The 13,395-nt window shown below is 48.1% G+C and overlaps 1 protein-coding gene across 1 annotated transcript; it reads right to left on the bottom strand.

Moving 5' to 3' along the window:
• Positions 1-281: 281 nt before the first annotated feature.
• Positions 282-13,194, bottom strand: LOC150011795 (keratin, type II cuticular Hb5-like). Its single transcript, XM_090275564.1, has 9 exons — positions 12,772-13,194; positions 9,808-10,016; positions 8,316-8,376; positions 7,251-7,346; positions 6,416-6,580; positions 6,029-6,154; positions 3,483-3,703; positions 1,903-1,934; positions 282-433 (listed from the first exon to the last, which is right to left on the bottom strand). Exons 1-9 carry the CDS (start codon positions 13,192-13,194, stop codon positions 282-284), a joined length of 1,485 nt encoding a protein of 494 aa, XP_090131690.1.
• Between the last annotated feature and the right edge of the window lie 201 nt (positions 13,195-13,395).

Genomic DNA, 13,395 nt, shown 5'->3' with positions numbered 1-13,395 from the left:
ATGCTTTATGTCCCTTTCCCAGACCACAGGAGGAAGGAATCAATGGAAGTCGCAATAATGCCAAACCCAGGGTTTGCACGCAGAGGAAATCACAACTCCAATGAGAAGGAAACAGAGTTAGTCTGGTCTCCCAGTAAGAGGAAATGACTAAACTGACATTTGGGCCTGAGAGGGAAAAGATTTCCCCCTCATGCTCCCCACCCTTGCCCCTATCAAACCTCACCCACCCAGAGTCTCAATGCCCCCACACACACCCCTACAATCCCCAACCCCTACCCCTGCTATGCAAACCGCACAGATCTTGCACTGGAGCAGACCCCTGCTACAGAGGGGGAGCAGAAAGCGCTGCTGCTGATGGGCATGCCACTCAGGCCACGAGGGACAGTGGAACTGAGGTCCCCGCAGACCACACCGCCCTGGGAACGGCTCACACCTGTGAATGGAGACACTGGGTCAGAATTCTCTCTTATCCCAGACATGGTGTGACCCACAATTTGGGGGGACCAATAATTAACTCTCTTCATACTCCAACGGACCAAAGACATGAATCTTTTAAACCCATTGACATTTGCTTGTTGAAGGAGCTTGGTTAGCAAATTGGGCACCTAACTCTGCTTGAACTAGACTAATCTTGAGATGTGTTTATTCAATCTTTGAGCAATAACAGGTGGATCACAGTGGAGGAATCATCTAGAAAAATGCTTACTGGAAATGTTACAGAAACAGGGAAGTCCAAAAATCCCCGGAGTTTGCGGCTGGGGGATGGGGAGAAGGAAGCAGCTTTCAGAATGCCTCCACACGCCTGAGGCTGGTGGCTGGTGTCTTTCATTATGCAAAATTGCTTGGATGCTTCCAAGGCCTCAGGTGGATGGGAGGGGTCTTGAACCAGGGGATGGTATGGAAAGCACACAGAGCCTACGTGGGTTTCTGTGAATGGTTAGAACTGTTGGCAACACCCACTGCATCAGAGGACGCAGTCAGGGATATATAGGCAGCTGCGAACACTTTAGGGGGGGCACGCTCTGGGGCTGTCTCCCTTGCTGGCGGGTGTTCATAGGGGTGCTCTGGAGGAGAGGAGATCCACGTGGTTTACAGAAAGAAGACAGTTTGCAAGGAGGCTGAGAATCCCAGTGGTTTTGTATTGAGAGCTGAAGGGCTCCACAGCACAGAAAGGACCTCCCCAATCAGATTGAGTGATTGGCAGCTGCTGGTAAAGCTGAACTGTGTTTGGGAAGTAGGGAAACAGTGTTTCTGACCTTCCTAAAACTGGCTAGCTTTGGTAGGGGGGAGGCAAGGATATGTGTAACTGTTAAATAAACAATTTTCTTTTCACTCAACTGAAGTATTAAGAGTTGTAATTCTGGTGGCAGGCAATCGGACCCCTAACTAAAGAGCCCATGGGTTTGTTTTCAATTGGAGCAGCCCAGGGGTTCTGTAACAGAAAGATGAGGGGAACAGGTAGAGACCTAGCCTAAGTTCTGTGCACACAGGGGATTATTAAACATAAAGATCTGAGAGTTGCCAGCAGTATCCTCAAATGATCAGAATAGAATAGACATATAGTGTCTCTTCTTATTTAAACAGTGTACCACTTAAGGAGTATTCTGCATGTAATTGAAAGACTTAGGCTTTTTTTTTTTTTTTTTTTTTTTTTTTTTGCAGAATCACTTAGGGAAGGCAGAACTTGCCACATTCATCAGTCTAGGTGCTATGGATATTCCGGGTGGCCCCATGTGAGGTCAAATATTTTGAACTATCAATCTGTCCAGATCCCAGAGACCTCACATACTACCACCCTACCCAGTGCCTCATAGACAGAGATTCAGTCACTACTTAGATGCAACCTAATATTAAGACTACTGACACCCAAAAGAACCATGTCCGCACACACCCCCAACTTACAAATGTTGACTGAGCCCATGCCTTCACACAGCCTGCAGGAGAGAAGAGAGAGTGAGCATTAGAACTGAGCTCCCTGGCCCTTGCAGCGGGTCTGTTCCCCAATCTGAAGCAGGGCAGAAGGGCTGAGGGGCTGAGGTCATGTTGTCCACCCACTGCAGACAGCAGCAGTGTTGGCACTGCTCTCTGGGATCCCCAAAGGACAGGGATATTGAAAGGTCAATGGCCACAATATACAAAACAGAATACACGAAACTACCTTTTAAAATCTCATGTGTTGGGGACAGTGCATTATTCATTATATGACTGCATTATTAATACACTAATGATTATTATCATAATGAAAGTTTCACTGTGCAAATGCCAAGCGATTCACAGAACACTGGTGAAAGGTTTGGATTAAGGGTGCGAAGGAGGAGATGGATGTGTTGGCTTGACCCAAGGCCCCGAGGAAATGGATAGAAAAGTGTACCTGCTTGGTGCAAACATGGTGCAAATCCAGCAGCATGGCCAGCTGCCTTGGTTGCTGCTCATGTCAAATGTCAAACACTAACCACGTTCCTGAGGAGCCTCTGCATGGGTGCATCCCTGCCTGGCTACTCTGGACAGAGATATTCTTATTCTAATAATAACCAGCTATTACTTTTGCTTATTATGTTCCATCAACTCATTTAATCCTTGCAATAGCCTTAAGTGGTGGGTTTTACGAGTAGCTGTTTTATAGATGAGGACACTGAGGCATGGGGGTTCATAGCTAGAGCTGGGGTTTGAACTCAGATTTGGCCCACAGTTTGTGATCTGAATCTTGCACACTTGACTCCCCAGTGTAGCCTGCTCCCCACTAATGGGACCCAGCCAGGAGGCAAGAATGACATGGCTACCTCAAGGCTAGAGGCCCATGCACCGTCCCAGGTGTAAAGCCACATTGTTCCTTCCCGTGCAGACTTCACCTGCCTCCAATTCTTGGTTGGCACTTGTCAGGACAGCCTGAGGTGTCCTGTCCCTTTTCTGCCTCCTCCTCTGAGATGCCTCCGACAGCCTCACTGGGACACTAACCCACCGTCACCTGGAGGGTGGATTTGTGCCTGCCTCAGTCTTCCCCTGTGCCGCTCATTTCTATTCACTGGTCCTGAACACCAGACTAGCTAGGTTCAGAGGATTCATGTCTGCACCTCTCAAATCAAATGGCCTTTAACAAATCTTCTGAATGATTACAGCCTTTACAGCCCACTGAGATGTGATTGCAGAAACATCCTTTTAGGCAGCAGGGCAGAGTCCTTACCTTGCAATGAGATTTGGGTACAGCTGAGAGGAGGGCAGTGTAACAGAGAAAAGATCACTGGAGTGCTAACCAGGACACTAGCATCATTTTAGCTCAGCCACCAACTAGCTGTGGTCTTGGACCAGGCCATTCCCATCTCTGGGCCTCTGTTTCTCTATCTGAAAAGTGGGGAAATGGCTGGACCCCATGATCTCTAGAGTATTTCTCAGTTTGAATGCTGTCAATCTAGAAGATTACAGTTCAGTGAGGCCCCCTTTTAGCCTGAGTGGGGCTGTGAAGTGACCCCGAGCCCCATCCTCACCGGCTTTCCTCGCCCTCTAGCAGTTTGCGGTAAGTGGCGATCTCCACATCCAGGCCCAGCTTGGAGTTCATCACCTCCTGGTACTCCTTGAGTAGGCAGGCCATGTCCTGCTTGGCCTTCTGCAAGGCCTCCTCCAGCCCGGCCAGCTTGCAGCGGGCATCGCTGACAGCCGTCTCGCCCTGCTGCTCCGCCTGGGCCACAGCAGCCTCCAGCTTGCAGCGCTGGGGGAAGGAAGGGAGGGAAGGAGCTGGAGAGAGTGCAGGCTCTGGTGGGTCTCCCACACCGTGATCATCCTATTTCACCTCCATTCAAAAAGGTCAACTTTTAAATTAACTAAGCAGGGAAATAATAGCCATTTGGAGCTTTGTTCCTTTATTTTTGTACCACTTTATTGTAAAACTCAAGTCCATGATGAACCATTAGAGGGAGGAAATGTTAGCACTGGAATAGGACTGATATTATCTTATATTTGTTTACTGTCATTAGTTTACAAGGCACTTTCAGAACAGGCCTTGTTATCCCCATTATGCAAATGAAGAAACTGAGACTCAGAGAGGATGTGACTTGCTCTGAGCTACCCAATTAATTATTGCCAACCACAGGTTTTCAGAGGCCACTATAGGCCACTATTCTCTGAGATCAGCAAACTAATAACCTGGTTTTAAAAATACGTTAAGGACTTGCATAGACATTTCTCCGAAGAAGACATAAATGTTCATCAGGCATTTGAAAAACACACACATTTCACTGATCATCTTGGAAATGCAAATCAAAACTGCAATGAGGGTTGCCTCACACCTGTCAGAATTTCATGTTGTGCTCTTACAACAATAAAATAAATATTTTTTAAAAGCACATCAGAATCCAAGTAAAGATAACTTCTCATCTCCTCTAATTTCACTTCTGGAAAGTAAACCATTCCCATATTTCATTACCTCAGCTATTAACAGTAACAAATTCCTTGTGATACATCATACACAGCAGCTGAGAGCAGGAGCAGAAGGGAGAGGGCAAGAACTGAGCCAGGTGCATGTGGGCACTTGGCGGTTATGATAGAGGTGGTATCACAAGCCCATGGGTAAAGAATAGATTACATGATATATTTTCTTGCTACAGTATATGTAGAAAATTTTAATTAAAACTCTACTTCCTGTATATACAAAATATAAATTTCAGGTGGATTAAAGATCTAAATGTGAGAGTTGAAACTATATAGTAGTCCCTCTCCATATCACGGTTCACTTATCGCGGCCTCACTGTATTGCAGGATTTTTAAAAATATTATATTTAATTATGTATCGCGGATTTTTTTTGCTATATCATGGATTTTGTGGTACTGTATACATATGTTGTTAAAGTTACATAGGCTTAAAAGTGTAGAATAAATGTAAGGTTCCTCCTTTGGGGTGGGGATCTAGAATGGAATACCCACGATAAGTGAGGGAATACTGTACACCTAGTAGAGGACAAAACGTAAGAGGATACATCTATCACCGCAAACCTTCATAAGTATAACACATTTAAGGTAAGAAGTGATGGATTTGGTTATATCCAGGTTAAAGATTTCTGTTCAATGAAGGACACCAGAGCAAAGCAAACAGACAACTGGCAGGTTGAGAGAAGATTAATCGCAGCATGTGTAAATGACTAACAGTTACAATCTAGATAGAATGGACAGAAGAATAATGCAAATCACCAAGAAGAAGACAGGAATCATAACAGAAAAATGGGCAGATGATATGAATAGGCAATTGTTAGAAGAAGTACAAATGAGTATTAAGTGTATGAAGAGACGTTTGATATCACTAGTTAACCAGAGAAGTGAAAACTTAAATACGAGTTAGATTCTGGCTTATGATAGCACGTGCTGAAACGGAAACCCTCATGTGCCAACAATGGAGTGCACACTGGCACTGCACTCTGCGAGTATTTACAGAAAGTAAATAAGTGACTACCTTACAACCCAACAATTCCACCTCTTGCTCTATACCTTCAAACATCTCTCATGTAGGTGCAAATGGAGATGTATATTAAAGTGTTCATGATACAACTAGTTGAAGTAGCAAACCCTTGAGGGAAACTAAATGTCATCAACAGGGGAATGGAGAGGAAACTATAATGTATGGAATTCTATAATTCTATAATTATAGAATTCTATACAAGAGAAATAAAGAAGCAGATCGTTTATAGCAGCATGCACGGATTTCAAAGACATAATGTCAACAGGCAAAGGGAAGAATCAAAATCAGATTTATGATACAACATCATTATGTACATTTAAAACACTAAGATGTTTATGTAAATATATTTTAAAGTATGTAGCATATATATATAAATATGTATATGAAAGAGGGACTCTAAGGACATATATTAAATAGATAGACCAATCCTCTACCTAAAACGTTTTGTGCAGTGTTGGTCCTTCAGATGCAGGTGGTTATAATATAAGCCACTTCAAAGACAGCAGGAGCCCCTCAAGGTAGGAGAAAAGCAGAAAGCAGATCAAAAGCAGCAGGTGTACCAAGTGGTTCTCGGTGCCCGCCTACCTGCTGCTTGGCATTCTCCACCTCTGCTGTCAGCCTCTGGATCATGCGGTTCAGATCGTTGAGCTCATCCTTGGTTCTGCGGAGGTTCTCACCCTGCTGAGTCACTGTGGCCTTCATCTCCTCGCACTGCAGGTTGGGATAGAAACATGCAGAAACTACCAATGATTGCCATGTGAATGGAGGGTGTGCTGGGAGATCACTGACCACCACCCCCAGCCCAGATTAACCAGCCTACTGCGCTGAGATAGCCCCACCTCCTTCCCTGGCTCTGAACCTGGACCTCAGCTGCAGTCCCTCTGAGTGCCTGCCTGGGTGCATTTCCCAGGGAAGCTCCAGGTTCATGGCTATCCTCCCTTCCCAGTAGGGCAGCCTAGTCCTCCAGTTTACCTTGGTTTGGTACCAGGACTCAGCCTCAGCCCGGCTGCGGCTGGCCACGTCATCATACTGAGCCTTGATCTCGGCCACGACCGAGTCCATGTTGAGCTCCCGACTATTATCCATCTTGACCACCACCGAGGTGTCAGAGATTTGTGACTGAAGGACGTAGATTTCCTGTAGGAGACAACAGCCAGGGCCTTCAGCTCCAAATCCCCTTCCAATTCCTGTCACTCTAGGTAGTCAAAAGCATAGTTCCAACTCTGAAACTTTAAGAAATAAGTTAGAAAACTACTAGCAAGTCAGGAAATTTTTAAATGTAGCTTTAAGGGAGAAGGCTGGAATTTGGACCATGACCTCCAGGCAGTGAGTAAGATGGAATTCCATTAATGCTGGCATCAATAGAGGCAGATTTCTCTGATTAGGAACAAACAGACTAGGGTCCTATGCCTGAAGCCTAAACTCTCGGGATGAGCCATAGCTGCCTATGTAAGTCTAGCCAATGAGATCATTGCCAGATTTAGAGTCCTGAGTTTTCACACTATAATTATTGTATCTATACACCTCTATTATCAAATCTCTACTTCATGTTGTGCTGTGCAGACAGGCAATTAATTATAGTCTTTCAAATCATTTTAAAGGAAGGATAGCACCCAACGTCATTTTGAAAGGAGGCCTAAACAAGAGAAAATCTCCTTCAGTCACAAAAGGAAAAAATGTTGAGATCCTAGACAAGTAAGGAATGGGCAACCTTCTCGAGAACCAAAGAACCAGGACAGGCCACGCCCCAGGAGAACCCTCCTCTGCCTCCTCTCTCAATGGCTCTTCTGGACATGGGGAGACTTACCTCCTCATAGAGGGCCCGCAGGAAGTGCATCTCCTCCTTCAGTGCCTCCACGTTGGACTCCAGGTCAGCCTTGCGCAGATAGGCGCTGTCTATATCCTGATGGAGAAGATGGGGGTGGGGCATGGGTCATTTAGTGTCCCTGCACACTACACTCTGCAGTGGGCCCTGATGCCACCTCCTGGCCCGGCCCCAGCCCCTGCTCATCCAACCTACAACTACAAGTCACCTTCAGGGCCCCGTTCATAGACACAGGGCCTTTGTTATCTGCCACTGCCATTACCTTCCATTACACGAGCATCAGTGAGACCAGTGACAAGAAGTGAAGAGAAATCTAATCACTATAGACTTTTTCCCAACTCCTCCAGAACTGGGGATTTTGATGAAGCAGCTAGCCTAAGATCAAAACCCAAAAGCTCAGGCTGCTGTCAGTAGGCCAAACTGGCCCACGGAACATGACCATGAGGTGGCCACAGAGCCACAGGTGTACCTCCCAAGTCAGGCAACACCCAACACCCAGGTAGCTGACTTCCCTGCCTGAGACCAAAGTCACATCTCTATGGGCAGATTTTTTTTTACCAGCCCTTCCTCCATTCTGTTATTACTCACAAATAAGATGGCTGTGTAAGTATACGCTTGGTGAAAATGCATAAGTATATACTCAACTCAACAATTTGAAACCAACAGGAAATTATTAGCAGTTTTTTCTTCTGGTTTTTTCTTTTCCTGCAATTGCCACAGCTTACAAAATTACTAGCAAGCTGAGAATCAGCTGGGAAGGCAATGTCGACATGAGGGTGAAATAGATTTAAAGTGACCCTTTCAGCAAATCAGAGAGTTTACAAAAATTCACACAGCTGTATGATGAGGCTTTCCTTCGAAGAAGCTTCATCAGCAGTCTGGGTTCCTGCACAGGGGCCACGATGGCTTCTGAAGCCAGACCAACCTCCATTTGCCAGGGGACGTGAGTGCCCTGCCACCCCAACTAGACTGACGTGACCTTGGCCATGTCTCAAAGCATCCACCATTCATGAGGTGACTGCTTGACACATGGAAAGAATCACTCACCTTCTTCAGCACCACAAACTCATTCTCAGCAGTGGCCCTTAGGACCACCTCATCTTCATACCTGAGGAGGGAGAGCACAGAGCTGTGAGCTGTGGGTTGTGGGCTATGGGCTGGCTAGTGAACCTAGGTTTCCAAGACTCCCTAGTTCTGCCTTTGACTTTCTGTGTGCCTTGGGAGAAGAGGCCTGGCCTTTCTAAACTTCTATTTCCCAGCCACAAAGAACCCACCAAAAGGCTGAACATAGAGGGCAAGTTCCTGGTTTCTGGTCCAAGCTTGGAAGTAAAGTCCCTGCAAAAGCTCAGGCAAGTCATTTACTCTCTCTGCATCTTGGGTTAAACTGCCTGGTATGCAGGAAAGCACTCAGTAAGTGTGTGGGATGAATGAAAGACAGTTGCTCCTAGGAGCCCCACAACCCTAAAACTGTGCACAACATGAAGCTACATGAAGCTATCCCCATGATGTTCTTTCCCCCTCCCCCTCCCCCTCCCCCAACATCTAAGGAATTGAAACACTGGAAGCAACCCTCTTTGCCCCCACTGCTGGGGGATGCTTCCACAGTCCTCCTCCACCAGCCTTGTTGTTCTTGTGCTCTTGCCCTTGAGGTCTCATCCCTGGAGCAGTCCTGCCCCTGCTGACAAGGGAAACCAAAGTTTCCAGAACATGGTTTTCACAGCTTTGTAATTATAGGGTAATTTGGGCTGCTATAAATTCTGAGCTCTGTGATTACTGGCTCTCTCGCCCCCAGAGGAGGAGACAGATTTTGACACCTGCAAACAGACTTGTGTCTGTATTTGCATCCCCCGCAGGGGAAGTGAAAACCCGCTGCTGGGTCCATCTGGATGGTACAACCTGACCTTCCAAGACCAGGATTTCAATTCCTTCCAATTAGGATTATCAGCAGTGATTATGTCAAAATCACCCTTCACGCTGTCCATGTCTACCAGATAAAGTGGGGCAAGTCAAATGATCCAGTGAGTAAAAATAGATAATGGCTGAACTAAACAAGTCAGGTTAAAATAAAAGATATACGTGAACTTTTGAATCGTAGAGCCGTGCAGAACAAAATTCTGATGGCTTATCTGCAGTGTAAATAAAAGATGTATCCAACTTTATTAGATAACTTGAATGGCATCAGGCCAATCATTTTCAGGATTTCTCTTCCAGGATCTTTCCTTTCCACCTATCCTGGCACAGACGCTCTCACGTTCTGCTTTCTTGCCCTATTGATCTTGGTCCTCCTGTTTCATTTGTTCTCTCTCCATCTCCCCAGGCTAGAAGCACCCCTTCACCCCTGATTGTTGCCCAGGCCTGAGGATGAGCTAGCTGCAAGAGCTTGGAGCCCAGACAAGACGGAGCAGATGGATAAAGAGAATCATCTGATTGGTAGCCCAGAATGACCTGATCTTCAAAATGTCTGACTCCAGGAAAGTTATATGGACCCAGCCAAGACCTACTCGACTCCTATAACCACCCTCAGCTCTGGCATGCTCACTTCCTCTTGTAGCCCTCCAGCACCTCCTGCACATGGTTGAGCTCTGAGGCCAGCCTCCCGCTGTCGGCCTCCACACACTCGGCCTCCCGCCTCAGCGTCTCCATGTAGCCACTGAACAGCGGCTCCAGGTTGCTCTCGCAGCACTTGCGGTTCTGGTAGAACTGCCACTTGGTCTCCAGCAGCTTGTTCTGCTGCTCCAGGAAGCGCACCTGCCACCCAAGGTAGGGGAAAGAGACTCAGTGGGGAATCTGCGAAGGTGCCTGGCCCCCCAGAACTCTCTCTGCCCTTGGGGATGGACCCTGACCTGCAGCAGCAGCTTGTGACCTTTCCCCAAAGACCAAATAATTTACAAAGTCTGAAAGTATAGTTCACAATTTTTCCTTAAGTAACTTCCCCTCGCCCCCTACCTGTCTCCCAGAAAAGAGTACCCAATTTATTTATAATTTGTTCATTCTGCACAGAATGAAATTACGTTTGATCCTGAAAAAATACCACAGACCACATGTGGTAGGTCAAAAATGGCCCCTCAAAGATGGCCATGTCCCAGTCCCTGGAACCTGTGGCAATGTGGCATTACATGGCAAGAGGGACCTTGCAGATGGAATTAAGGTTATGGACCTGAAAATCAGGAAATTATCCTAAATTATCCTGGTGGGTCCCACAGTAGTCACCTTTCAAAGTGGAAGAGGAAGGCAGAAGAATGAGAGAGATGTTCAGAAGAAGGAGGCAGAGGAGAGATTTCAAACATGAGAAGCCAGAAACACTCAACCGCCAACACCAGCTTTGAAGATGGAGAGGGGGCCATGAATCAAGGAATGCAGGCAGGTGGGCAGCCTCTAGAAGCAGAACACCCCCCACTCCTTGTCAATCAACCAGCAGGCAACAGGAACCTCAGTCCTACAATCAGATGAAATTCAGTTCTGCCAAAAACCCGAATGCCCCTGGAAACAGGTCTCCCCCAGGGTCTCGGTAAAGAAATGCAGCCTTGCTGACAGCTTGGGTTCAGCCTCATGAGATAAACTTACGTAGTTTTAAGCTGCTAAGTTTGCAGAAATTTTTATGGCAGTGATTTTAAAATGCACCCACCATGACCCTCCCTCCCTCTGCCTCTGGGATGCAGGAACCCAGGAAGGAGGATCCTGGAGCAGCGGTTAGGAGATCTCCCACTGCCTAACTCGGCCACCAGCCAAGCCACTGCACCTCATTCTCTCTCAGTCTCACTGTAAACTGAGGCAGTGGGAACACATCATCCATTTACACAGGCAACTCCCAGGCCCCATCTGGCCCACAGGCATGTTTTATTTGGCTACACACTGTTTTATAAAAATCTGATTAATTGCCAGCATTTAATAATTGAATGACTTCAAGCAAGACTCTAGATTTCCCTGGCCATGACAAAACAAACGCTCGGGCGATGCCAGGCCTGTGTCTGGAGGTGAGTGGCAGCAGCTGCCCCTGTGGGAGGGCACGGCTCTCAGCGTGGCTTCATTCACCAGGCACCATGCCACTGCTGGCCTTAAACTATGATCTCTCAAGCCCTAAACTTCTGGGAGGACAAGCCTGGTGTAAAGAATGCAACTCTCAATGGCCCATGCTTGTGGAAAAAGAAACACAAACCCTGATGATCCAAAAGGCATCTGACCAGGGTCCCCACATGCAGGCCCAGGTGGTGAGGGCAGCTCTCTGGCGTGCCTGCTCTGCATGCTTAACCCCACCCCATGGATGCACCTTGCATACCTGGCGCTCATCCTGAAGGCAGAATGTTGGGAGGAGGTGAGTGGCTGTCAGCAACCCCAGGGGAGGGACTGACCCTTCCCAACAGAGAGAGCAGTATACCCGGGTAATGCCCAAAAGGCCACATGCAAAGATCCCTTTCGAGTCTGCATGTTCAGGGTCCTCAACATGCTTTTGAGCAAATCAGGAAAAGGCAGATGCAGCCCCCTGCCAGGGCACACAGCCTGGTGAGCAGGGCAAGGGCTTGATTTCAACCTCCCCTCCCCATCTTGGTGGGTATCTTCTGCAATGAAGAACCTGCATGATCCCAGCTTCAGCTTCTTTGTGTCCATGGAAAGGAAGAGTGGCTTGGACAGCCACTAGAGTGCTAAGGACTGAAGCACAGCACTTTCGCTTGCAGATATGCCTATTTCTGATGGTGGTGTTGATCTGAAAGCAAAGCTCCACCCACATGCCCCGGTGTGCACCCTCTGGGTGGAGATGTGCACACCACTCTCCCTGGAAGATGAGCCTTTCCTCCCTTGGGCTCCAGTGGCTGTCCTCCCACAAACATCAGACTACAGGCCCTCAGAGTGGGTATCCCCGGGTCAAAGGAAACCAGAGATGTATATCCAACCAGGGGAGGGCTCTGAAGCTGCAACATTGGAAAAGTGCAATTCAACAGTCCCTCCCAGGACCTCCCCTAAATTCTCAACTCATTGTCTTTGATCTATGAAAGTGTTGGGTGGGAGAGGGCACCTGAGGTAGCAATCCTGGGAATTCACAGGCTTCCTATGATGCCCCCACCAGGAATGAGCAGGAAAGGAGCTTATGGTCCCTCCTTGTCCTGGCTCCCCTCTCCGTGCTGGGGATGACAGAATCTCCTCCAAGGTCAAGGCCGGATACCACCATTCTAAGCAGAGATGCCACCCCACCCACCTCTCACTGTGTGGTGGTTGAGATCCAGAGGATAGGGCCCCAGACACACATTCAGAACATGCTGGGCAGGGTAAGCAGCCGCAGTAAACAAACCTTCCTGTTATGGCCGGGGGTTTCATATCCATTTTTGCAATTTTGACTCTCACGGCAACATTTGGAAACCAAGGCCCTGATTCAGTCATGTTCCCGAGGCCACATGCTCATCAGCAGCAGGGCTGGGACCACTAGAATTTGAGTGCAGCCAGTCATTGGGTTCCAAGTCCCTTGCCGCTTCTTAAGCCACAAGCCACAGGGGACAACCCCCAGACCCACCTTGTCGATGAAAGCAGCAAACTTGTTGTTCAGATACTTGATCTGCTCCTTCTCCTCATGCTTCACACACTGGGCGTTGGGGTCTATCTCCAGGTTGAGGGGTGCAAGGAGGCTCTCGTTGACCGTTACAGTGGTGATGCAGGGCGGGCTGGCCCCGCAAAGGCCCCCTGCTCTGTAGCCAAAGCTTCCCCCACTGCGGAGGGGGCGCACACAGCTCACCGCAATCCGCGGGGACCCCACGGCACACAGGCTCCTGCTGCCGAAGCCCCCGAGGCGCCTGTAGCCTGGGCCCCCAGGACTGCCCCCATGGCAGGCCGCGGCACTGGCACAGCTATGAGCCCCAGGCTTGGGCAGGACGGCAGAGCAGGAGCTAAAACTCCTGCCCCCGTAGCCAGAGCTGATGCGGTAGGAACGGCTCGCCATGCCTCTGCTCTGTCGGCAGTGCCAGGGAATGCGGAGGGGCCTGAAGGACACCAGGTCTCAGGCCAGAGCCCTGCTAGTGCCTTTTATAGGGCAGACAACAGGCCTCCTTACAACATGAAAGGCAGGAGAAAGTTATTAATGCCATTTATGAGCGTGAGAATCACCCTCAGGGGGAAATTGAGAAGGAAAGCTGAAACTTGC

The sequence above is a fragment of the Furipterus horrens genome, unplaced genomic scaffold (assembly GCF_987537825.1).
Source record: "Furipterus horrens unplaced genomic scaffold, mFurHor1.1.pri manual_scaffold_4, whole genome shotgun sequence".
Lineage (NCBI taxonomy): Eukaryota > Metazoa > Chordata > Mammalia > Chiroptera > Furipteridae > Furipterus > Furipterus horrens.
Note: the sequence above shows the minus strand (reverse complement) of the source record. Positions and strands in the feature narration are given on the sequence as shown.